Source organism: Engraulis encrasicolus, chromosome 21 (genome assembly GCF_034702125.1).
Source record: "Engraulis encrasicolus isolate BLACKSEA-1 chromosome 21, IST_EnEncr_1.0, whole genome shotgun sequence".
NCBI classification, from domain to species: Eukaryota; Metazoa; Chordata; class Actinopteri; order Clupeiformes; family Engraulidae; genus Engraulis; species Engraulis encrasicolus.
In genome coordinates this window covers 870,001-897,708 of record NC_085877.1, presented here as the reverse complement: position 1 = coordinate 897,708, position 27,708 = coordinate 870,001, and the positions used below count along the sequence as shown (strand labels likewise).

Genomic DNA, 27,708 nt, shown 5'->3' with positions numbered 1-27,708 from the left:
GATTTGTGGAGCACACTGAACAAACGTGTTCAAGGAGACTGTTCTGGTCTTAGATAATAGGGTTCAAGGGTGTGTGTGATTGGCTATTGACAAATATTACACCCCCCCTCTCCTCTTCCCTCCTCTTCTCTCCTCTCCTCTCCTCTCCTCTTCCCTCCTCTCCTCTCCTCTCCTCTTCTCTCCATCCCACTCCATTGAGTCAATACCGATCCCCCAAAGATTAATGGCCTAGTGGCTGGCCAAAATTATGAATGCAAAAGCAGGGCAAATAAACACCCACTCAATATGTTTAGTTCAAGAGAAAATAAAAGTCTCACAAAATATGAGGTAACTGGGCCAAGAAGAAGAAGAAGCGGAGAAAGAGAGGTTATGTAAAAACTGAGATGAAGCAAATGAACCAGGTTAGCAACATTGTTTATTTTAGTTGTCACATAGCAAAGCTCTGAAGGTATGACATGCAGTGCCATGCAGTTGCTTTCCATGTGCTCTGCATAGGCGTGTGTGTGTGGGGTGGGGTTAAAGGGCTTGTGGTGCATGAAGTGTAAAGTGATGGGCTTGACCTGAGCATGGAGTGTGTTGGTGCTCATGGACTGTGGGAGAGCGTAGTTTTAGATGTGTGTCTCTCTACTCAAGGCGCTTCATTGTATTTTATTCCTTTGCAAGGCTCCAGGGAACTCTCCCAAGGCTTTGTTGTCCATGAGTAAATTTCCAGCAAACAATCAGTGAACACAAATTGAAAGCAGAACCAAAATGTTTAGTTTACAAAAAGAGGTGAATCGACCACAAGTTAAGGCCTCGGACATGCTTGCTGTAGAATACGCATGCGTGGGCACATTCCGTACATGAAAGCATTGCCATGCGTATTTTATGTCAATTTTGCACGTGGGAGAACACCTCACACAATATACGCAGACGCACACAATGACGGAACAGCAAGGGGCGATCTCTCAAACTTCCAAGTTGAGATTGCGGTAGAGATAAGCATTCGGTCGCACATGGTTGTGTGCGTAATTTAAGGCTCACAGCAAGCATGTCCCCGGCCTAAATGTATGGCTTTGGTGAGCATTAAGACTTCTTGAGTGAACTAGATGAGCCTTGTCCAGTAAGGTATAAAAGTACGGGATAAGAAAATCTGTCAAATCAGAGTTGTAGAACATGGAGTAAATTGTGTGGTGATTAAAAAGTAAACACTGGGTGATTCGCGTTCCTTGTTCTGTGAGTTAGCTGAGCGTGGGCCGGCTTATACACTGTCACATACCCGACCATGTGTGCTAACACACACACAGAGGCTCGCATACAGAGGGCACACACTCTCACACTCACACACAAAACAATGTTTCTTTGACACCACACTGGCCCTTTTTTGCCCTGGCCCGGCCCACACAATGTCTTTTCTTCACGGACAAGCACAGACAGAGAACGGCGCTTTGCAACTGCACTGTGCGCATGCAAAAGAAGGCCCCTTTCCCCTAGTTTCTATTCCAGCAAGACCCATTTAGAAATGTCTTTGCCAAGGCTGCCTAAGGACCTTTGTGGGAGCGTGTCGTTCAGCGTCCTGCTTGCACCACTCCCTATCAATTCTTAACATTGAAAGAAGGAGAGAAAGAAAGCAATAAATAAAGAATGAAAGCAAGACATTGAACTTAAATGTGTTCACCTTATGTGAAGATCCTGATATTTGATCATCCTTGCAGCTTATAAGGATTTAGGCCTGGACTGTGCAGGCACATACATTCAATAGAAATTACAGATGGAAACAAGACCATATGTTAGCCTTATGTCCATTTCTATGCTCACCTTCTGGATTTGACCAATGCCCAGGAGATGATAAAATAAAGGTAGAAGGCCCTCCTGCTGTCATAACGACCGAATGCTGTTGGACAGGTGCTAGGTGCCCATCTCAAATGCCTGACCACAAAGGGCTTATCACTCCTGCGCCATAATCACAAGCTGTACCGTATGATATCATCTGCAGCCTCCATGAGCCAAACATGAGGCACTGGTCTGCAAATGTTCCCCACGTGCTATAGCTCTCATCTCCACACTGACTCAAATAGCCAAAACCTCATGCTGCAATAGCAGAGCACATTGGCATTGGCTGTTCATGATGGGCAGACGAATGCAATTATAACAAAAGGCTAACACAATCTTCACACTCATAGTGGATACCTGTTGGATATAAAATCAAAGGAGTCAAAATGGAGTAATTTAGGTCTGCACATGCACCTTGGGCCCCATAGTAAAGCTGGTCATTGATTGGTTGCTTTGAGAAGGCAGTATTTAGTTTCTGTTCATCAGACTGCCTTATGGGAGTTTAAATAAATGAAAGACTAGATTTGCTATGAGTGCTGGAGCATGTATTCATTGCAATGATTAGATAGAAGCAATACAAGTTTACCTCTTTCAGACTTGTATAGACAAAGACAAAACAAAGACAAAAACACTGTATGTGGTTTGTTCACCTGTCAAGGTAAAAGTCAAGGTCTATCATTAATGCCACCAGGGTACAAGTTGTTAGGCAGCCAACAGTAATAAACTTACTATCATTTACATGTAAACACAAGAACACCGAAACACTGACAGACACTCAACAACATGTATTCAGAACAATTGAAGACTTCAGATCCAAAACCCCCTAAGTGCCTTTTCAGAAAATAATCTTAGTTCATTTTTATTTAATACAAAGCTATCAAAATTGCTGACTATTTATATGTATTATCAAGTAGATGAATGTAAACCAAACCAACAAAGGGGTTCTCTAAAAATATAGAAGTGCAGGTCCTCAGAAATGGAGTTAGGGGGTTTTGCATCTGAACTCTTCAATTACAGCTGGTACCATTATGACTTTATCTGTTCTACATGTACCTAAGTACAGCTGGATTCAAAGAACTAGGTGTGAATTAGGTCAACTAAAATTACTTAAATTAAATTAATGTAGGCCTACACTTTTTTGACGGTCCCGCTTTTGTGGGGGATCGAGAGATGTTTATTAAGGGAGGCAGAGGGGGTGGGGTTTGGCAATTTTACCGCAGCAAGACTGACAATGTTGTGGATACGGTTCTTGTTTTTCTGTGTCAGGGGGACATCGAGAGGCACAGGTATGTGAGGTATACCCAACAGGCCTCAGTGATATTGGCTTTGCCCCTGACCAGGGGAACAGACAGTAAAGTGCTGACTTCCCACTGATGGCCCTGGTGGCATTTTAATGAACTGGAACAGGAGTGTGAAGTGGACTCTGAGGTTCATAGATGGGGCACGTCACATCTGTCATAATCATAATTCATATTCCACGAAAACCTCATACACCCTTCTTATCTCTCTCTCTCTCTCTCTCTCTCTCTCTCTCTCTCTCTCTCTCTCTCTCTCTCTCTCCAGTCTACACTCTGGTTCGTCACAGAGTTAGCATAGAAGCAATTACAGGATAAATTGATTCCAACTTTTTTTGAGTGCTACAAAAGCAATGTCACCTACCATTGTACTGTACACATGGAAACTCTTTCATCATGCCAGCTCTTCACTCTGCACTCTTTTTTAACCATATATACCTTCTTTTTATATTGCCTAGAATGGTGATAAATAGCCTATTCGCATTAGTGGAAACCCATTGTTTGTGTGTTTGTGGATTCGTGTTCAGCCACTTCAATTAAAACGACCTGGAATATGTCAGTATAGGCCTATATGACTAACTTGTCAATCATCATCAACCACTTTGATGTAGGCTTACTGTGCTGTCTCTCGACATTCTGACTTTGAAATACTTCTTCACTTCGCTGCAGGCCCATTAATAATTGAATTTATTTCCGCGGAGGGAGGGAGAGGAAAATTGCGGGAGACAAGTGCTCTCTAGCTCCAGCTAAGAGACATTAGAGAGACATTTACAGTGCATTTGCCTCTTGTTCTCTCTGCACACATGGATTGCTTCATGAGCAGGATACGTTTTTGCATAGGGCCTTGAGAAGGCCGGAGCGAACATACGGCACTTGTTACGTAAAGAACGGAACCCATGTGCCGCGCTCCCAAAGTCTAATGCCCACTCAGCTGGAATTTGGGCAGTCACGGTGCTCCCTCTTGTGCAGACAGAAGGCGCGGGAAGGGGCCACATAGCGAAAGACAGACAGAGCGAGAGACAGAGAGAGAGAGAGAGAGAGAGAGAGAGAGAGAGAGAGAGAGAGAGAGAGAGAGAGAGAGAGAGAGAGAGACCTACAAAAAAGCACATCAAAATATGCGCGAGCGCGCACCTCGTGCCAGACGCCCCTTCAGATATGTCAGCGCGGCAGTGTCGCGCTGTTTGTGTCTTTCTTTTCTAGCGTCGCTCTAGAAGAGTCTATTTATACTATCCAGATTGCAGCAATAGCTTGACTGTAATTCAGTCACTCACGGGTGGCGTTGGGGAATCATATGACCGTCTCTCTCTCTCTCTCCCCTCCTCTCATTCCTGTGGTATCGCAGTGACAGTGGGAGCGTCTGTTGCTTCTTTCTCACACACCGTCACCTCAGCAGTCAGACACACGCGCACAGAGATAACCGAGGCGACAGCTTTGCTGGAGAATGTTCCACGACGGACGTTGGATATTGAAGCCTTGAATACATTCACGTTTCGAGCTAGGGGACATACAGTACACGGTTGAATAGGAACTTGACGCAAGAGGAGAGATGCCCGAGGAAAAAGGTAAATGGTCATGCTTTTATACGGGTTTTTTTTTTGCGCCGCTAGGTAGGTTGACTGCTGAGAGAAGATATCTGCTTGACCTTAAATTATTGTTGAAACGGACAATCTCTGCACCTGTTTTTGCGCCTCCACTGAAAAGGATGCATAGCTGTGTAAAAATACCAAATGGTTCCTCAGTTTTTAGAATATTGAGTTTAATTTTGAGTTTGAATTGAGTTTTTTTCATATCTTCTAATGCAATGGATGAGGATTAAGTACACTATTTAGCAGCCTTTTGCCTCTCCTACTTTGGTCTGAACGTGATCATTCACACGCCTCTAACTAGACAGTTATCCTTTAGGAAAATATAGTATTTGAATACTATATACTGACTAAAACAAACACCCCACCCCAAAGCTATAATAATGTAATAGCACAGAGGGACAGTGTGACATGCCGCAACACGACATGAGGTCTCTGCAATATGGACACTTTGGACACTAGCCTTGTGGAAGCCGAAAGCCTTGTGGGTGTGTGTGTGTGTGTGTGTGTGTGTGTGTGTGTGTGTGTGTGTGCGTGTGCGTGTGCGTGTGTGTGTGTGTGTGTGTCCGTACTGTAGTATTAGTGCCTGTGCCTGTGTGGGTGTGTGCCTTGCTCTCGTGTTAGCGTGTTAGACTTTGCTGGGGCTATGATTTTGCCAGTGATAATTAGTGATAATAATTGTTATGGGTGTAATAGCTGTAGTAAGCTATACACAGCCTGTAATATGTTTGCATATGATTTCATTGAGGTTGTGTAAGTGCTTACAGCGTCCCACCCCGCACAATGTATGGGAGCGCATAGTGTGTTTTGTTCAAAGGTGCTCATGTGTGCTGAAATAAAATTGGATACGGGTGGTAATGTGTGAGAAATATGGTTAACTTACGAGCACTTGTGTGTGCCAACAGGTGTATGCACCATAACATGACACCTCGTTGACTTTGTATGGCGTCTGTGTTATGTAATATGCACTACAGGTTGCCTTTATTTTCCTTTTCCATTCTGGCTCTGATTCTGCTATTCTTCCTTGGGGGGGGGGGGGGGGGGGGGGAGAAGAGTGACTGCACCTCACCCATCAGGCCCCCTCTCCTGCACGACCCTCAGCGCCCCCCCCCCTAATCTCACAGACTCCCCCGCACCGCCTACCCTTGGGCTAGTACATCCTGGCTATGATGTAATATTTGGACACATCCCAGGCTGCACTGGGGAAAAAGACACCCCTCACGCTGACAGCAAGGATGGAATATAAACAACCGGCACCTTTACTCTCGATCCTAGGGGAGAGGCTGATGAAAACACGAATGCAGTCTCATACGGATACTTTGTGTCAAAGGCGTTTGTGCACAGGGCTGTTAAAATATGCGACTTGTGCGCTGTATGGAGTGTAAGTGGACAGTGGTGACTGCTGCATGTCACTTAATGTCAGTATGACATATTTAACCACTTGCTCAGGTGGATTGGGCGCAGTTTGTCGCTGTAATCTTGTAGTGAGTAAACTCATTTCATTTGGATGAGTCTCTGATGAGGAATTTTCAAGGAGGTGTGGTGCTGGGAGTGACAGAAATTACACACAAGTGGTCAGCATTGAGATTCATGGCAAGATGATGATAATCGGTTGTTCACTTTTATATTCATTTCCCAAGATGATACACACTGCCTACTTTGTATGAGATATAAAGACTATTTTCATCGTCCACATTGTCACTAAAATGCTTTAGAACAAAGTACATGCACAAGCGCATAATAAAGTGAATGCATCATACACAAAACCCACCATTAGGGTTAGACATAACACAGACATATCTTAACCAAAACGCACAGACAGCCAGCCATGAAGCACTCCAATCTGTTCCTTTCCTTAGCCCTTGTTTTATTTATTCATTGCTCAAGGTCGTGAACTTGTTTATTTATTTACCTTCATCGTCTCGCTGAGTCACCAGCTCCCCGTCTGGAAAGGTGATTTCAACCACTCAGTCTCCACCTCTTTCTGTTTGCACATTAGCTTCAGTCTGTGTATGTCTGCAACAATAATAAAGGTGTGCACATGGATATACATAAATTCCTAACATATTTGGGTTTGTTAGCATTATGTTTCAGACATGTTGTTCATAAAGGTTGGAGCAGGCTTCACCCAAACAGATTTTTCTTCTTTTTAGGGTGCTGACCAAATAAGTGTAAAGCTGAAAAGTAAGAAAAGGTCGCACCATGCATTTGACTTTTTTATTACACAGACGTGTTTCGGCATTCTGCCTTCCTCAGTGTGTGAACTCAGTGAGGAAGGCAAAACGCCGAAACGCGTCTGTGTAATAAAAAAGTTGAATGCGTGGTGCAACCTTCTCTTACTTTTCAGACATGTTGTTCCTCATCAAAGTGTTTAAGTGGGCTCCCACATACAGAGGTGATTTCAGTCTGTGTATGAGCAGTCTGTGAATGTCTGAGTGGAAAGAAATAATTGCTGTCCACACACTGATACACGTTCCTAATGTGATTTTTGTTAGCATGGCGTTTCAGAGATGTTGTCCCAAAGTCTCTGAGTGGGCCTGTACATCCAGACCTCACCCCATCTCAAGTCGTATCCTCATCCCACCCCAACGCACCCTCTGGTCCTGTCAGCTGGAATGGATTTGTTGCCTCTCTGTGGGCTGTCCTTGTTAAACTGTTCAAGTTTTGTTGTTGCGTTGGTGTTTTTCGTTGTCATTCGACATTCCTCTGAAACCCCCACGCTCAGATCTTTTCATGTGTTTGGGGGAAGAGTCATCATCTGCGGTTGGTGGAGTGTGATGAGCTTGTGAACCCTCTTTCACCCATGCGCTATACCTTCCTTCCCGCAGTGATCATTCGCCCCTTGCAGCATGTTGGTGCTGCATGTTTTTGGATCTTTGATCTGTCAGTAAATGCCTAAGCGATTTCTCTCTGTGCACTACTCTCTCTGCTGCACTCCTACTGCTAAAACCCACTAACGCATGCACCATTCTCCACACCCATGCTTTCCATCTTGCTTGTTCCGTATCTCTTTGCCAGCTGGACTCATAAGCGGTATAAGGTTTTTTTTTTTTTCCGTGTTTGTGTCTGCTTGATGCTGTGGCCAAAACATCAACAGACATCATTTAGAAGGTTGTCACATTCCGTCTGGAGTGTGGGGGAATCTGTGACAACAACTCTTTTTTCCTGGTACCTGCTGAAAACAGCATGTAACTTGGGAGAATAGTGTTGTCATCTGTGCCAGCTGTTTTCTTAGCATGTAGCGCTGTCACCACTGGCGCCGGTTGATCACATTCCCTCCTTGACAAGGTGGCACTGTCTGATCACCATGGCAATGGGCACAAAATACTGCACTTGAATTCCATCTCTCTTTTTTCCCTTTCCCCTCTCCCCATCTAGCACATTTTTGTGTGAGATGGATTGAAACGGGTCGGCAAATAGACAAGCAGAGCTTTTTATAACGGTAGATGTGAGAGGTGTTTGATGTAGTTTTAGTCTCCCTTCGAGATAAATCAAGAGCTTAGTTGTATGCAACCAGATTTCTTGTCAGGCCTTGAAGATGTTTCACCTTTCAACTGAAAGGCTTACTCTGTCCTGTTTGTTTCAGCTCTTTTTATATGAATTCTGAAATGTCTTCAGAGTCAGACTCAAAATAACTCCAAAATGCAATGACGTAGGCCCTTTGACCATTATGAGCTGCACAGAATACAGTGTTTTACCGTTTTAATGCTAGACTAGTTAATTATACTGTATCTCTCCATGTTGGACTGCAAAATCTACATCTGGGATCTGGCATGAATGGGAAATTTCGCACACAAATTATTCCCTTGCCCAAACCTGTCCCCCAGTGTCCAGCTGCCTGGTCCTGCCTCCACATGCCCTGATCTGTCAGCCATCTCGATTTGCGTGGCCCGTTCTTCTGCAGGGTCAAGGAGCCTGGTCCTTTCCCGTGTGACCTTTGCAGGGTCATGCCAGGCTGCACTTCAGGTGAAAGGTCAGACGGCACAGTTAAACTGGATATGGGATCCCAACACTGTGGTGAAACTTGAGATCAGTGAACTGTAGAGGCAGAGGGAGACACTGTATGTGGGTAAAGTAAAAAAAAAAAAACTTTCACTAGTCTCTAAGACTAGAAGGCAAGAAGGGCTTGCACGGAGTTCACAGTCTTTGGCTATTCTGGTAAGTCTGACTTGCTGGTAAATAGAGGCTTTAACACTCATTAACGTGTTATTGGTTGAGCTTTGAGGATTGGGCCTTAAGGCTTGGGCCTGATAACTTGAAGATATTAGTTTCCAAAATAAGCTTACCCATTCATAAGGGGTTAATTTAGCCCCCTTCTCGGTTTGAAAGTAAATAGATTCTGTAATAGACTTTCCCACGAGGGTATTTATTTTTCACCCTCGCATTTGGAAGCCTTTTTACATTTTCAAACATCTGTCAATCACATGGCCCTTTCTGGACAGTCATTCAGCATTGCCATCTTTTGAGCCCTGTTTCCCCATCTTTATTGCGGATGGCCGCTCACATGAGTCGCTAATGTTTTACCATCAAAGGGAGACGTGTTTTTATGGGCCATTTTAATGACCTGCGCGCCACGCCCCTCTCAGCCATGTGGCCATGCTCCTATTACATAATGAGGGATCCACTACTACATAGGCAGAGGATGGAGAGACTGATCTACGTGTGTGTGTGTGTGTGTGTGTGTGTGTGTGTGTGTGTGTGTGTGTGTGTGTGTGTGTGTGTGTGTGTGTGTGTGGGCAGGTGGTGACGGGTGGGGGGAAGTGGGACTTTTTTTTTTACAGCCACCAGTCAGGAGCCAGTCACCCTGGTAACCTGAGTGCTTTGGTGAGAGAGAGAGAGAGAGAGAGAGAGAGAGAGAGAGAGAGAGGTGGAGAGAGAGAGAGAGAGGTGGAGATAGAGAGAGAGAGAGGTGGAGGAAGGTGGCAGGTGTACGGCTGCCGATGGAATGTTGCAGAGCATGATGGAATCCCCATGGACGTGAGGCACTGAGTGAGGCACCGTGCTATTTATAGGGGGGCAGGCAGAGTACCTTCAAGATGGCCGCCTCCTCTATACCACACCACTCCTGTGCAAAACGTGTGTGTGTGTGTGTGTGTGTGTGTGTGTGTGTGTGCGTGCGTGCGTGCGTGCGTGCGTGCGTGCGTGTGTGTGTTTGTAAGCGGTGGTGTGTTAATCTCAATTAATGTTGCTATATGCAATTGTACAGTCTTAACTTCAACCACGGAGGCACAATGAAAACTTCAACCTGTGCCTCAAGTTTGTGTGTAGGCTTACGTATATGCATATATACAGTATGTTTGACTGTGCAATTGTGTTAGTCCATTTGTGTTAGAGTGTTTGTGTTAGAGAGTGTGTGTTTGCAGGCATGGCCACGTGTGCGTGTATGTGTGTCCATGCGTGCACACGTGGGTGTGTGTGTCCAAATGTGTAACTCTGTGTACTGGTAGCAAGTGAGTGAGTGAGTGGGTGTGTGGACAGAGCAGAATGTGCTTGCTTATTTGCTTAGCTGCTGCTGGGCAACATGACAGGGCTCTCTCCTGTTACTCCCCATGGGCGGCATACGCCGGATCGTTCCTTTATGGCGACCTTTCGTGGAGAGCACCGCTCGCCAGGGTTTACTACAGGTATCGCAGGAATGGAGGCGGGGCCAGCCGGGGATGATTGACAGCCCAGACATCTGTGCCAGCCAGCGCCAGGCCGACAGGGCAAGGCAGCAGTAGTCACTAGGCAGATTAAAGAGACTTGAAGACTACAGAGAGGGAGACACTGTGCTGTCCTCCTATCCAGCAAGTCTCCAGGAACATCAGAGAAACTTACCTCTGAAGCCTCATGCAGATATACTACTGACTGACTTAGAAGCCTGGCTCACTTGAAAGCATGCCTACCTTTCATGTAGAGAGTAGAGTAGAGAGTAGAGTAGTTTATTTGTCACATACAAAGCCATAACCAAGGTTACAGCTTGTAGTGAAATGACGGTTCTGGTACAACTCCACACCGTGCAGAGATCATAAGACTTAAAATGTGAACATAAATACACACATTAAATAAATAAGCAGTAGGCCTATAGAAAATGTCCATAGATGTCAGATTGTCCATAGATGTGTCGATCGAGGCGAGAGTTGGACGCGTCGCTTTACAAAGCAGACAGCTGTGCGGTGTCCGAGGCTCCGGGTGGATACGGTGCTAGATGAGATGAGACTACATCGCGGGTGGCAAAACTGCATGCTCTCACCTCACGCTATAGGCAACACTGTGATGGTCCCCATTCATCTGGTGTCCGTGACCTCTTGTAGTCAGTAGTGCAAGGCTTGTCGGGATGACATTGTTTCTCTGCCAGGCCGGTTGGTAGGCTATGCGCATTCTGATCTCCATGGAGTTCCGTTGCGCTGCGGTGATCCGACAACATCGATTTGGATTAAGAAATAAAAACAAAAATGTCGACTTTGTTTTGAGGTCTTGGGTTCGAGACTATCTAGACGACCACGGTAACAACAACCAGATTAACAGGGCAGGGCCCAGCAGTCACTATGCGGAATAAGAGATATGAGATAAGAGATGAGGTGCTGTCCTTTCCAGTTGGCCTTGAGTCCTCTGCTATCCAAACACTGAGCTGTCCTGTCCAGCATCTGAGTGTGGAGTAGCTCCCTCTTTATCTCTCTGTCCTCCACTGAAATAAACAGTTAGAATCTTGTGGTTCTGGCTGTATCCTCCTCACTGCACTTAGCCTCTTATCTCCTCCTATGTTGCATTGATTATTTTCATGTACTGTATTGCTATTTGCTTTGGATAAAAGCTTTGCAGATTGCAATGCAATGTTTTTTCGTTGTGCACTAAGAACAGTTGTACCATTTTCAGAGGTAGAAATCCCTGCTTTTAGGTAATGTAAATGAAAGGACCCGGCTACAAATACAGGGGTAAAGGAAAAGTAAGCAAGATGGTATGGTTGTGGCACACATACGCCAAACATGTGCACATTTTCCTCCTTTATTCTTTTGGTAGTTTTTGATTTTTGAAGAAAATTAGATATAACAAACATGGGGAAAACAGCAAATTGAAAGTAATGGTAATATTAAACAGAGACGGCTTGATCAGAGCCATCTCAGGAATTCCCATACAAGTCTGGCACTGCACCAAAAGTTAGTTCAGACTATCCCTGGGCGGAACAAAATAAATTAGTCTTTGTTTCCAGGTGGCGCTCTTTTGCCGGGCGCAGGACTCATCCACAAGTTCACTGAACAATGGTTTGTCTTTACTTAGGTTTTTAAGCACCATAAGGTTTACTATAGAATTACAATAAAGTTAATTAATTTGAAAGCACAATGTAAGGCAAAGGGTTGTTGCATCTTAGTGGCCGTATGTTAGCAATGCATCTTAGTGATAGCATGTACAGTATGCAGTGTTTGTACGTACCCTGAAAGGCACTCAAACAAAGGCTGACTAGTGGCCAACAAGTTCGGGTAAATGTGAGGTCCATTCAGGACTGCTACAGAGACGACCAACCTAATTTTGTTAGTTCTACCTTGCTTGGGGGTGTCTTCTGAGGAGCATCTTCTGAGGAGCTGCTGTAATGTATCCTAATGTAGTAATACTGAGTAGTTACAATCCATTACCACACCCCTATTCCATTAGCTAAATGCACTGATTCTTATCAGTGTTTTTCTTCACACAGGTAGAGGGGTTAATTATTCAAATCACCTATAGGCTTTTGAGTGCAGTGCTAGTAGAAGCAGGTGCTTTAGACCTTTATGGTGCAAGGGTGTCCGATAAGGACCTTTTTTCTCCAATGCAGGGGCAGTGAAAGAGCCAACCAGAAGCTTGTATTTTAGCATGTATATTTGTATTATGTACAAAATTCTATACTAATTGTTGTATGTCTTTATTATCGTTGTTGATTTGAGTTGCTTGCATGCAGATTTTGTGTTGGAGTAAATCAGTAGGTGTCGTCAGAGGCGATTCTAGGGTTAGGTGGGGGCCCAAGCGAAAATTTCACAGAAGGAACATTCGCAACAAATCGTCACTAGTCGCCACAAGTCTTAGCGTTTATTCATTATCTATAGGCTTGGGGTCCTGCCTAGCCTGGTGATAAGATGCGCCTCTGGGTGTCGTGTGTAGGTGTGAAAGGATTTCTAACTGCCATGAGATCAGCTTGTGTTAGCGCTGCAGCGAAGGGGCAAGAGAGTGATTCATTAATTACTAATTAAAAGGATGGCATGGCAGCCTTGGCACCCCATTTATCCTCGCCCAGGGCTGAGTCAGTGCAGTGGATCGCCTGATTCTGTTGCAGCAGCTTCATGTGAATCGAGCTCAGTCTGTGTGTCTCTGTGGAAACTCTACGTTGCTGCCCTACTGGCAGTAGAGATGTTGGAGAGAACACGATCACTAGTATGAAATATTCAGCTCTACGTCTGGTGACTTCTGCTCCACTTTGAGGGTTCCCTGTGTTGTAGTTCTGCTTTAAAGCGATACTGCACCATTTCTGGTAATCCGCTCATTTTACACCTCCCCTTGAGTTAAATGATTGCGTTTTTCCTTTCTCATGTACTTCCAGCCAGGGAAGAGTCAGGCAGTGTAGATTTCACCTCCAAGCTAGCAAATATCATTGAATCTTGAATGGGGTCCAGCTAGCTGAGATTCAAGGCTAATTGCTAGCTTGTAACATCACCAGACTAAGAGAGTGACTGAAAAAAACAGATGAAAGCTAAAACTCAATTATTCAACTCAAGAGGATGTATGCTAATTTACAAAATGGTACAGTATCACTTTAATCTTTAAATCTTTTAAACGCACACACGCACGCACGCGCGCACACACACACACACACACACACACACACACACACACACACACACACACACACACACACACACACACACACACACACACACACACACACACACACACACACACACACACACACACGTCAGTATACTCACTATTAATAGGGGTTGTTCCAGTAAATCGAGGCCTGGGGCTGTGTGAAGAGTACAAGTGATGTGATGTCGCAAGTTCCGACTTAAAAACATTTGAACTTTTGTGTGTTTAAGTGAGTAGTGCTGCGTGTGGACATAGCATATCTTATATAGAACTATTTATTAGCACATTAGACCAGAGGCTACAATGGATTGCCGGGATTACAGTACACAAGTTCTTTAAATGCACCGCTGCATCACTCTGTGCTTGCTAAGCTTTAAACTCTTGCACTGTGGGGCAGCAATCCCCTCACTAAGAGCAATAGAATACATAGATGGCAATTTGATGACAGGATCACTTGTGACAGTTTGATGGAGGCTCAGTGAATTCAAGTGTAATGTAGTTGAGAGTTGAAGGTGTGTTTACAAAATATAACATCATCTGTCTGTACATAATTATAGCATCTGTCTCCTTGGCAGCAGTGATGCTAGTCCAGTAGTCTTGGCAGTTTGACCTTCTTTGTAGGGTTTTTTCACACTGTAGAAGAAAAATGAAAGCAAAAAAGTATACCCATGATTTATTCATCATGCAGTGGTACTACAACAGTGTGTTAAGGCAACCGTATATTGTTACACATTGCAGCACTGTATTAGCAGCAATGGTAAAAGATTGATGTAATCCAGTTGGATCTAATGTCTTCAGTATGTTTTGTGTCTGTTTTGCATTGTAGGGGAACAACATAAAGTACACTGTAACTCCAGGCTATTCTGAAAGCAGATATATCTTTGAGACATACAAAAATTAGGGTTACTTTTTGGTACTCTTCCCTGTCCACGCCTTCTTTCAGCAGTAATTCATTCATGCTTGAAGGAGAGACACAGGATCCAGGACAGGTGCACTGCTGCACTGCAGTGCATGCTGGTCTTGTTCCTCAAGGGTCATCCTCCTCCTCCTCCTCTTCTTTTTCTTCCTCTCATGTCACCTTCCTCGGACGTGCCACTCTGAGGAAGCCTCTTGCCATGTCCGTTTAAATAAAGACATAGTAGTCTCATGTAAGACTCTTACTGGACACCACCACCAATCTATCATACACACATATGGACACAAATGTTTCCTCATACACACACACACACACACACACACACACACACACACACACACACACACACACACACACACACACACACACACACACACACACACACACACACACACACACACCTGCCTTTTACGAGTCCTCCTCAGTTTCCCCTCCGCCGAATTCCTGCCTTTATTAGTTCTGTTGCCAACCAGTTACACAGTAGCTAACCAAGGATGGCTTGCTGACTAAAACAATATATCATTTTTTGATATGTTTTTATATTGGGCCCTTTTGATTTTTACCGCAGAGCATTCCTTCGATTGAACCTCTCTCTCTCATGCATATTCATGGCTGGTGGTCACTTGAAACAATGACACGGCTGGGTATACAAAAATGATAAAAGAGCAGAAGCAGAGTTTATGATCACGGTTTGTTTTGATAGCACGTGCGGGAGCCAGAGAAAACAAACAGAGGCAAGAGAAGAAAGGAAGAAGGAAAAGAAAGAACACACAGCAAGGGGGTGGGGAGAGGTAAGAGATGAAGGGTATTGAGTTATCAGGGACCTTTCAGGAAGCTGGAAAGCGTGAGGAGTGGCGGTTGCTTTTGTGTGATCTTAACTGGGGTCAGAGGTGTGTGTGCTTTGGTTGGACTGGCTGTACACGGCTCCTGTCGCGGAACCAAGAACAACCAACCCCATCTGTAAAAGCGCAGCTACCCAATAAAACACAAAACATCTATAAACATTCCAGAACTCCCATTGCCTGCCATCCCAAACGCGTCCATCCATTCGGCTGCAGTCTCCTGACAGGGACTGTTTGCTGCCTGTGCCCTTGGCTTAACATTTTTAAAGACACGGCTCATTTTAGAGGTTTGGTACCACCAGAATGGCAATAACCAAGTCATAATGCATTGCTGTAGACCCTGTGTAGTGTCAAGGTATTGTAATGATATTGTAATGATATGGTAGTAGCAATAGGTTTTTTTTTTCAAAGAATAATGAATTGTTCCACTACAAACCCAGTGCACATCACTAAAATACTGTACTGTATGTATTGTATGTGCTGTAGGCCTACTGCCCTGCTATTCTTTGATTCTCTTTTACTGTGCTGAATCAGGTGTATTTTGTTGTAAATACTGCTATTTCGTAGTTTACCACTGTGATTATACAGCTGCATTGCAATCCTATCCTTTTTGGATTTGCATACCGACTCGCAGTCTAATCATAGATATTACATCACGACTGTAATTTCAACCTTTCTATTCTCATCCGAGCGTAATGGCTGTAAAAATAGGGACGAGCGGAAGATGACTGCATATCGCACATTCGCTTCAGGGCATGTTCTCAGATCACTGGCTGCACGACAATGTGCTAGACACAACAAGAGCTCGAGGTTGAATCCAGTGTCATTACAGTCGTCATCTACTGTAACACATACATAACCTCTCCGTGGGGAGTGTTAGGGGGGGTTGGGTGTGGCCGGTCGTACAGCAGGTCCATTTTTGTCCACCGACATTGTGTATTTTTACCACACTGTTTGAAAGACCGAAAAAATGACCTGTCAAAAGTCATGAATGTCCATTGTGTATGGAATTAAAACTGTGGTTCAAGGCCGAACTGCCTTCTTTTCTCACAAGGCAAAGCTTTGATCCTTTTAGCCGATGTTCATTTGAACAGGAAACTCCTAAATCTGTTATCCCGGCTCAATCAAAAGGGGCCAATTCAAAAAAAGGGCACCGATTCAAAACGTCCACTGGAGCCCCCCTCTTTTCCTCTCGTGTCTTTGAAAGAGCCGGAGCTTGAGCTGGCTGGTACACAATAGACGGCCCTACACACCATGAATGAATGAGGAGCGAGAACACAGGAGATGGGCCCTTACCCACCGGAGAGACCTTCAGAAGAAGGGCGACAGGAGAGGGGTTGGTGGTTGAGAACCCGTCTGAACAGGCCTCCCCTTCTCTCATCTCTTGAAAGGACACTTTGCGGCCAAGCTGAGTTGATCGGGCCAGCAGTGCGTTGTGGTGGCACCAGCGTGTTGACTCGTATTGAAGAGCTCTTCCTGTGCGGAGTTCAGCGCCGAGGACAAACCCAGTCCCAGCAGCTCGACTCTGCCACTCACACCCTCTTTCAAAACAAGAACCTTTTACCCCCCCTGGACATTACAAAGACCTACTCCTCTAAGGAGCCTGTGGTGACATTTGCTAATAAGAATGTGGGCGGATGATGATGTAACGAGGTGAAAATGGAGAGACAGACACAAAGAGAGAAAGAGAGATGGAGCAAAATAAATCGAGACAGAGGAAGAGAAACCATGTGAGAGGGGGGGTGAAAGAGAGACTGGAAGAGATTGCAGAAAGAGGAGCAGTGTGAGAAGTGTGTGTGTGTGTGTGTGTGTGTGTGTGTGTGTGTGTGTGTGTGTGTGTGTGTGTGTGTGTGTGTGTGTGAGAGAGAGAGAGAGAGAGAGAGAGAGAGAGAGAGAGAGAGAGAGAAGGAGACTGTCTGTGTGTGTGTGTGTGTGTGTGTGTGTGTGTGTGTGTGTGTGTGTGTGTGTGTGTGTGTGTGTGTGTGTGAGAGAGAGAGAGAGAGAGAGAGAGGTGGAGAGAAAAAAAGGGTTGTTTACAGCGATGAGATTGACAGAGAGCTGGAGCCAGTGGAGGAAGAGGGAGAGAGGACTGGGAAGGAGAGATAAGAAAGACAAAAACAGGAGGAATGAATTGTGTCATTTCCCTGTTCAATTGACTTATCAAAGCCCCAAAGACTTTGTCATTAAAAACGTGCCTCAACAGCTTAAAGTCACAGACACATGCATCACATGTAACCACATCTCTCACGGTCACGGAGAAAACTGGTTAAGAAAAACCTCTAGTGCAGACAGGACGCATCCAGGGGGCTCACTGAGAACCAATGCACATTTCTCGAACGTAATGAGGATTTAATGTACACTGGGAAGGATGGCCATGGTGGCTATAGATAGTGTGAGCTCTCCTTATGTGCCCTTGCCCTTACATCCAGAGACCCACTGTGAAGACATGCACATTTGTTTCTCAGATAACAAATGTATTTCTGTGCACTGAGGATGGCTGTAGCTCTTGCTGGTGTGAGGTTTCCCTGTGTGTCCTTACCGGTACATCCAGGGGCCAACTGAATTTCTCAGAGATGATAACGTATTTGCGTGCCCTGGGAAGGGTGGATAGAACAGCTATGGCTGGTGTGTGGGGCTTCCCTGCATATCCTTTTCAGGCTGCACATATGATGTACGAGTGTGCTTCAGTATCACTCTCTCAGGTTCAGTGACAGTGTGTGAACGCAAATGTCTATAAAATGTGTCTATGAAATTCCACAGTTGATATACCACTGAGACCTGTTCTCCACACACATGCACAGTACATACACACACTGTATCTCATTTCTTTTCCCGCTCTTCTCTCTTTTACTTTTTATGTCACTATATTTTTTTTTCTCTCACTGAGTGGATCCCCTTTTCAATGTCTGGAGAGGGAAGGTTATGAACTGTGTCAAAAGTCAATATTCAATAATAATAATATGCTCACCAATGAGCTAGCCAATGATATCACTGAAACAATTTTCCAAACAGTCTGGGTGATGAGGACATTATGGTGCAATGTTAGGGATGATGAAGAGTTCATGTTTCAAATGTCAGGGTTTGGTTTGTGGGGCTGGGCTTTGTTGCTTTTTGTTGTCTTGATCCCGAGGACTTGTGATTTGCATTTGGCGGCCTGTGTTCCTGACTTTGGTTTTGATTTCTTATCAATACATGACTGTTAGACAATGCACCTTTGTTTCTTATTCAACTGAGTTCTTGGGTAAGGTCTCTATGTAAGGCATGAAAGAGATCAGTGACCTTTGCCTCGAAAAATAGTGTTACTGTAAGACTCTGATAGCAGCAGGTTGATATTCACGTGACATTGATGGGGATTGGGGATGGGAACAATGATGGTTCCTCCTTCTTCATTCTGAATGGTGTTGTCTTTTATGGAATGTAAAGTGTGATTTTTCGTGATCAACTTTTTTACTCTGTACGGTAAACTGCAATTTTTGACAATGATTTACATTAAATTAACCCCCGCCTCCTGTCTCTCTCTCTCTCTCTCTCTTTCCTTCTGCAGCGTTCCACCAGCAGGCCATGCACAGTCCGCTGGAGCAGCAGAAGTCTGGGGGCTCCGGTGAGGGGGGAGGGGGCTGCTCGGCCATCCCCTGCCAGACCTGTGGGAAGCCCTGCAAGGGAGAGGTGCTGCGCGTGCAGAACAAACACTTCCACATCAAATGCTTCATCTGTAAAGGTAAACAGCAACTGCTGGCATTGAGTCAATTAAGCACCAATGGAAGCAGAAATAATGTTGAATGTGAAGAATTATTATTGTTATGAGCAGGGGCGGTTTTAGAAAATCTGAGGCCCTGGGCAAGAAACAATTTTGAGGCCCCCTTTAAATGATTAATTAATAATCGATGATGTATGCAGGCAGTGGCGTAACAACGGAACCCATAAGCAAGATTATTTTGGTGGGCCCCACATTCAATCAATATTTATATAGCACATTATCATACACAACTGTCATTCAGTGTGCTAAAGAGTAGGCTAACGAAAGAGAAGAGAGAAAAATATATTGCTATAGATAGTAGATAACTATCACCAAAGTCAGATGAAAACAAAGCTGTTTTTAATTTCTTTTGAAATCATACTGTTGGGGCAGGTCTTATTTGGACATCTAGCTGGCCCCAGCAGGCAGCATAATGACTGTGCCATTTCACCCTATCTGGATTTAACACTAGACACTACCAGAGAAGACCTAAGGATGATATCGCTCTAGCACATCCACAATAGCCTATATTTAGGGCACAAGGCATTTAGTGACTTAAAGACTATCAGGACTGCTTTAAACTCAATTCTCAAAACAAAACAAAAACCCTCACTGGTAGTGAAATGACCAAATACTGGAGTGTTGTGATCTCTTTTGCTATTTAGAATTCTAGCAGCAACATGTGGATAAGTTTCACCTGCCTGAGTGACTTTTGGGGAATGCCTGTAAGGGCAGGCTATTACAATAGCCATCTCTGCAGGTAATAAAAGCAGAGCTTAATTTCTTCTTAAGGTGACAAATGATTTAGTTATGCTGTTGATGTGAGCATTCAGCCTGCAACACGTGAGAAATAGCCAGGATAGACCCACACTCGTTCCATAAATGAGAAAAGAAGATAGAATCAGACAATTCGCGGTAGAGGGTTGAAAAGAAAACTTAAAAAAAAAAATTGGTGATGCGCCCCTTGAACTAAAACATAGATCACAACACACCGATGAAAACACAGTCACGAGTCGACACACCACGGTGCACCATAACCCACACTGCAATCGCCAGTGAACACCCAATACAGAGGAAACGGTGACTGAAGTAGAAACTCTTGTGTTTCAGAAACCGAAATTAGGCAACACACGAGGAACAACAGGCACCTTGCGCCAACTGCGCGTGCACACATCTGTTGAATAGTTAACAAGTCCCCTCTCTAGTTCTAACTTGTAATAACTATATCGCTCACAACTCTGAAGTGACCCAGCTTCGTGACGTGATATAACAGCTAGACTACACAATAGCCAAACCGTCATGCTAACCAGAAATAAATGCAGCGAACCGACATTAGAGCTCTCAACTTTTGACTATAGTTACACCGAATGACAACAATGCGTGAAGTATGACATGATAGGCTACGGTATCAAAATTGTGCTGCGGCGGACATAATGATTGAAAGGAATAAACCCCTACCGTGCCTTCTTTGTAGCTTTTGTACAACATATCTTCTGAATATCCATTATGTTCATGCTAGCACTGGCGATTGAAGTGACTTGGTTATTTTACAATTCTGTCTCTGAAGTAGAGGAGTGCGTAGCACAAAGTAACGCAGGGCAATTTGTAACACGGACTTTTTATCAAGATGCACAAATCATGTTCTGCCTACATCCATAAACAAGGTCAAGAAGGCATGCTACAACATAGGCAAACGACTGAGTTTTCACTGACAACCATGACTTATTGTGGCTTATTATTATCATGAAAGGACAAGCTCCCACGCGTCAGGGCCGAATCAGCTCTCTGGGGCAGGCTGACATTAGAAATAACGGTAGAACATTGCCGATGCAACTGGCGCTCTCTCCAAACAGCAAGACCGGTATAATGTATCCCACAATGCAAGGCCGCAATGTACAAAAATAAATCAAAGAAAATCCACATAAATATCGTTCTTGTATGGTCTACATTTGTATTTGAAACATTTATTTGTATAATTCTACCACCCATGTGACCTACAGCAAAAGTAGGCCTAGCCTACTATTCATTTTCTTGTGGCATAATGTTGAGTTCAAATTTAAGTCCCACCGTCGTGCTGAAGTGTGGCACTGGCTATATATACAAATGCAGATTTAAGGTAGTATTTAATATAGCCTGTAATTAAACGTGAGAGCCTTCGCTGAGTGCAAACATGCAAGTCAGTCAGGACGCGCTACTTTGAACCAGGGGGCCCCGTGCTGTAGTTTAGGACCCCGAGAGCCTGAAAACTCATTCCACGTAGAATTGATCTAGATAACGTCGGGGCCTCTGAAAGTTAGGGGCCCCGGGCAATTGCCCGACCTTGCCCAGTGGTAGAACCGCCCCTGGTTATGATGTACAGGGAAAAGCCGACAGTGGGGGACAACAGGGTCAAATGTCCCAGAGCGAGTGATAAGTGGGCCCCAGAATTGGATGCTCATTGGATTTAATGTATTGGGTGGGGGGCCTTTCCAGATGACTTTATCCAGGGATAGGTCAAAGCTGTCAGCTGTCAGGGCCTGACAACAGTTATTGGCCTTGAATCAATTAGGCACCCATGGAAGCTGTCAGACATAATCTTGAATGTGAAGAAGCAATTATGTTGTATAATCTCTACTGACATCAAAAGTAGCTTGTGGAGTCTGGTGATATCATCTTACAAATGAAACAAGTATGAGGTATCTGATTTAGGTGGGGCAGTTTCAGGTTTATTGGCATTGAATCAATTAAGGGCTATGAAAACTGTCAGATGTAATCTGGCGCCCGATGCTGTCAGCTCCTCATCAAACAGGTATGAGGTAGTCTGTTGGAGTTCTCTTGGCGTCTGTTGAAAAGTATTGGGTTTTCAAACATGACTGCTTCAATTACGGTGTACTGAATTAAGTGATTCTGCCCTCGGGGGTCAGTAGACTTTAGGTACCTTTTCTACCGGAACACAAACAGTCAAAACTGAGGGAAAGGCTTTAGGAAGGGGTTTGTTTGTAGAAATGGAGCCCAGGCTTTCAAAAGTGACTTAAAAAGAATACATAACAACTCAAAACTAAGATTCCTTGTCACATAGTATTCGGCCTATGGTCCGGAAGGTTTGGGGACACCTTCTACCCCCAGCAGTACACACAATGCTATATAGTTGCACTCCCTCACTCACCCAACTGTGCGTGTACACCAAATGTGACTAATGCGACCAGAACGGTGGAAGTCATTATTTTTCCATAGAGGGTCGACGACTTGAGGGACCAAAGTGAATTTGCCGGAAGCGAATCGACCTGTGCAACTGGAGTAAATTTCAGGAAGTAAAAGTCAGCTAATATTATGGTAATGAGCTATGCCAAGGTTTGGCAAAAAACTATTGGAATGTTCACATCTTTGAATGTTCAAGCCAGAGCCTTTGTGATCACTTTAGTCAAACATGTCAGTGTCATGTCCAGAGGGAACACATCGGAACTTTTTCAGCAACCTTGGCTACTCGGTAGCTTTAGTCGTTTCTGGTGTTCACGCACAGTAACAGTTCTCACCCAGGAGACATGCACTGTGGAGCGTTCTGGTGCACTGTAATGTTAAGGCTGACAATACAGTATATGTTGGGGTGCTGCCTCCCTCACCTACAAGTAACACTCCTCACCCAGGGGACCTGCTGACTGTTCCTGTGTACTCTGTGGCCCTGTACGGCCCCCTGTGAGGTTGGATCAGCTGTGAACTCTAAAGCTCAAACAAACAGATTCATGTCACACGGATGCGCCAAACCAAAACAATTGGCAGCCAGAGGGATTCCTCAGTGTCTGGTTTCCAAAGTCCTTTATCGGCTGACTCTGTGTTTGTATGCGTGTGTCTGTGTACGTGTGTGTGTGTGTGTGTGTGTGTGTGTGTGTGTGCGTGTGCGTGCGTGCGTGCGTGCGTGCGTGCGTGCGTGAGAGAGAGAGAGAGAGAGAGAGAGGTAGAGAGAGAGTTGTGGCTGTTGTGTGTGGCTACTACACATCTCTACATGCTTGTCACATGCGTAATTATTTAGGTATGTAGTGTATTTATGAATGACAGTGTGCTTGTGAGCTGTGTGTTTTCTGTGCACATGTAATATGTGAGAGAGACAGAGACGTACAGTACAACAGGATTAAGAAACACAGAAGAGGGTGGGGAAAGGAAAACTGTGTGTGTGCGTGTGTGTGTGTGTGTGTGTGTGTGTGTGTGTGTGTGTGTGTGTGTGTGTGTGTGTGTGTGTGTGTGTGTGTGTGTGTGTGTGTGTGTGTGTGTCTACGTGTTGTCCATGTTTGTGTGTGATTGCATGTTCTCCAGCTTGGAAACCCGCCACCCCACCCCACCCCACCCCTGCTCTGCACCCAGCCCACCAGTTGCTCTCACATGTGAGTGTCAGCATGCTGTTGTTTATGAACACAGTGCGGCGGTTGCCAGGCGACGGTAAGATTGGCTGCAAAGTCAAGCGGGGGGGTGCTTCCCGGAGTGTTAGTGCGTTTATTCTTACATCAGTGGGCGAACACTGAGCATTGCTGCACCCCCAAACCCCTACTCTCCTCTCCTCTCTTTCCCCACTCCCTACTCCTCTTCTGACACTCCTCGCTCTCTGGCCATTCCTGTCTTTCACTGGCCCAAGAGTAGACAACAGACGCTCCCCAAATGAGAGATTTGAAGAAAAAAAGAGAGGACAGAAAAGAGGCTTGACAGCATTCCCTCAGGCTTAGCCCTCTCTCCACTCCTCTTTCTCAAAATCTTTTTAAAGTTTAGCTCCGGGGAGCTTGCTTTTTGTGATCAAGGAAAATTACTTGTATTATGAGCAATTACATGCACGCTTTGTTGGAGTGTCAGTCGGGCTTGGGCATCCCTCACACAATGTTTGTGTTCGTGTCATGGTAGCAGTCACATTGGGAGAGTGAGGCATTATACCTCTTCAAACAAAATGACATTACTGTGGCTTTTTAATTCAGCAGGTAAATTGCACTATAGAGACTAAAGGAGACAGGAGAGAGAATGTGAGGGCATACACTTCTATTCATCTCTGCCCCCTAAAAGCACCCCTGCTTTGTTCAGATAACATGTCGTATAGTGGGCTTAATTGTAAGGTGTTAAGTTTTGTTAACTGGAACATGTTGGCATACAGCCAGAGATTGTAATTCAGCATGCTTTTTTTCTTTTTGTTCTATTCAAACTTCAAGCTGGTGGTTTGATACTATTGACACACACAGTCCTGCTCTACAAGGGAAATTGTATAGTATTAGTGAAAGTGATGTGAAAGACTTGAAAGCCCAACTGGAAAACTCCAACTACTCCCATTGTCATTGTGACGCAGCACTTCACAGTACTCAAGCGCACACTGCACACAACAAAATTGCATTTATGCCTCATCCGTGCAAGGGGGAAGCCCCAATGGCGCCCAAAAGGGAGCAGTGCAGCGGGACGGGATCATGCTCAGGGTACCTCAGTTCAACACTTGAAGATTAGGGTAAACTAGAAATGTGCTAAATTCAGTGTTGAAAACTATTTTGTTTCAATAATATAATGCTAATAACGTGGCTTGGATCAATCCATACAGGAGGAGTCTCGACAGAAAGGGGAGGGGAATGGGTGAGAGTAATTTGATTGGCCTTTTGATTAGATGGTGACCCTTGTCCTTTGTTTGATGGGAAGAACCTTTTCACAAGCCAAGCCATTCTTGGATTCCATAGCAGGAATGTAGCAGAAATCAGATTAGGTACAATTTTCTGATTTATAGCTGCCGGATTCTGACATGATGCAGACACACATTTGTATACAAGCACACACACACACGCGGACAAGCACACGTGCACGCACACGCACACACACACGCACACGCACACGCACACGCACGCACAAACACAGACCTGAGTGAAAACATATAAGTACGCACACACTCAGCCCAGTTTAGTCAACCATCATGCGACCCGATGGGAGAGTGCCCAAATGAATGACAGCAAACCCAGGTGACTGCCTTGGCCTCTGACAGAGAGATCTGCAAAAAATCACATGAAAATATGCGCGAGCGTGCACCTCGTGCCAGACGCCCCTTTAGATATGTCAGCGCAGCAGTGTCACGCTTTGTTTGCGTCTTTCTTTTCTAGCGTCGTTCTAGAAGAGTCTAGAGAGAGAGAAATCTACAGATGACCTGGAAGTGAATCAGAAATTGGCTTGCGACCCTTCAGTGTTTAACTTGGCGCCAATTACACCAGTGTTGCAAGCTTGATGGGGTGTTAGAGCGGACTACTGAACTGTGTGCCAACACGCGCCGCGAAGATCAGCAACGCATGGAAGGCCATTAGTGGAGCGCTCGACAGCCACACACACACACAATCACACACACACACACACACACACACGCATTAGTGGAGCGCTAGCCAGCAACGCTACAATTAGCACTGTTGTGGGGCAGCAGTTTAATTCAACACGTCCGCTTCCAGGAAGAGATGTTTGGAACGAGAGACCTGTTTGTGATGAACTCTGCTAGAGCAGTTGTTAATCTGATATCTGTTTCGTAATAAAACTAGCTTGATGCTTTTGGTATGGGTGTCTATAGTAAGCAGGAATAGGTCATTGTTAGGAAACGTTTGCTAAATGTCATGGGAATATTCCTTATTCACACCCTGCATACAGTACTCTGGCAACTATATGCCGTCATATGCAAGGTTTGCAAGAAGTACTAAAGCCAAGCTTACTATTGTAAAATGAACATTCTGACAGACACAACTTAACACTGTTGTGGGGTAGCAGTTCAATTCAACTCGTCCGATTCCAGGAAAAGTTGCTTGGGACGAGAGACTATTTGTGACCAGAGTCAAGGTGCTCATCTCTGATATCTGTTTCATAGCAAAATCAACTTAGAATATCTGGGGATGAGGTGGAGGCCATCTTTATCTGGGTTTGTAGTTACCTACATCGAAAGTGTCATAGAGTTCAACACACGCAGTGATGCAGCCCATTTAGGCAAGGTTTTAAAAAGTCTCCAGAAGATTCCTCATTTACAGACTGCATACTTTGGCCTACAGATGCAATGATTACAGGAAGGAGCAGTATTACTCCTTTTATTAAGTATTATTATTCTATTATAAGCTTTTGGTTACCAAAATAATAATGACTAAGTCCTAATCTTTTGATTTTAAGCCCCTTCATGCCGAATCAAATGGAAGAAAGCATGTCTTAATCTGTATTTTCACAGCAATGCTGGTATGTGTTCAAGTTTTTTGTCAGCAAAGATTCAATGGGCCCATCTGCATGAAGAGTCTATGACCCTCATCTCTCATGTGGCCAGTGAAGTTGGAGCTCATATACTGTTGGTGTTCAGAGATGTAGCTCCTGGTTTCCAGTGGAAGATTTTAGGTCAGAGGTGAAACATCTTGAAGCTCCAACAAGAAGTCTGGTTGCTTCACACTTTGCTCCTTTGACAACCGTGACCTGTATGATTGAGAATCATCACAGATACCCTGGAGTATCTCAGTGGGAGAAGGTGTTTTCACAACAAGACATGCCTCATGGCCCCCTGATTTCCTGGCACACCATCTAACCTGACCTTGACCTTGCTAGACTTTGACCTTGCCTACTAGTCATTTGTCAGTTTTTCATCAACACCACAGACTTAGTAATTATTCTTCAGTTGTTTTTCTGCTCTTGTTTCTATAGTACATTCTGCATCACAGTGCCTTGTGAGGCTTTACAGATACTGTTTTCAAGCCGACCAGAATGGTGCTGGTTTGAGATTAGGTGCAGGAATGGCCACAGGCATGGTTCTCCTGTTGGCCTGCACATGCTTTGAGTGGCAGATTGGCCTCTCCTCCTTGGACACTTTCCCTCATTCATCTCCAATGCTATCCGCATTGAATGCTAGTAGCTACAATATACTGTATTTCTGACTGGAGATTAGCAGACAAACCCGATGACTTTCACAATTAAATATCTGTTTGCAACATCTTGCATCGTTTGCGTTCTTATTCTTTTACATTCCTATACCGCGGTGTCTTTAAGGTTCGACGGAGTGTCAGAGTCGCCTCTTGTCTCCTGCTCTCGGCCATTTTTCCCCATTAATCTTCTTTTTCCTTCTGCTGTGGTGTTATTGCTCTACTCTGCTCTCCTGACCGGCGGCCCGGCGGTGACAACATCGCTCTGCTATTTCTCACTGTAGGGAGTTGCAGCGGCACAGAGCTGCCGCACCCTGGCCCCTCAGCACATGAACGTCGTGCACAAACACACACATAGAGATGCACACACGCTACACACACATACTGTACACAGACACAAACACACACACACACACATAGATGCACACATGCTAGAACACACACACACACACACACACACACACACACACACACACACACACACACACACACACACACACACACACACACACACACACACACACACACACATGTGCACACAAACACACACACATGCATATGTGAGCATGCAAACTATGATCATGAACTCCCCCAAAAGTGTGCACTCACACACACACAAACACACACACACACACACACACACACACACACACACACACACACACACACACACACACACACACACACACACACACACACACACACACACCACACACCACACACACACACACACACAAACCCTCTCGCTGCCCTACTCTGACGCACACTCATAAAAGGCACCCAAGCAGTCTACAGTTTATTCCTTGTGGTGGGTTTATCACTTTCCAGAAATTGAGAGCGAGAGCAGGAGAGAGCAG

The 27,708-nt window shown here is 44.8% G+C and overlaps 1 protein-coding gene across 10 annotated transcripts in view; it reads left to right on the top strand.

Moving 5' to 3' along the window:
• Nucleotides 1-27,708, top strand: part of ablim2 (actin binding LIM protein family, member 2) — a 131,701-nt gene that overhangs the window by 24,772 nt on the left and 79,221 nt on the right. For 7 of the 10 annotated variants that reach the window (XM_063187083.1, XM_063187081.1, XM_063187077.1 and 4 more), the window contains exons 1-2: nucleotides 3,027-4,669; nucleotides 18,807-18,980. In XM_063187083.1, the coding sequence (XP_063043153.1) occupies nucleotides 4,654-4,669; nucleotides 18,807-18,980 (190 nt within the window). In that variant the 5' untranslated portion in view covers nucleotides 3,027-4,653. Of the gene's footprint in view, nucleotides 1-3,026; nucleotides 4,670-18,806; nucleotides 18,981-27,708 lie in introns of those variants that run through there. The other 3 variants (XM_063187084.1, XM_063187085.1, XM_063187079.1) reach the window with 3 other exon arrangements.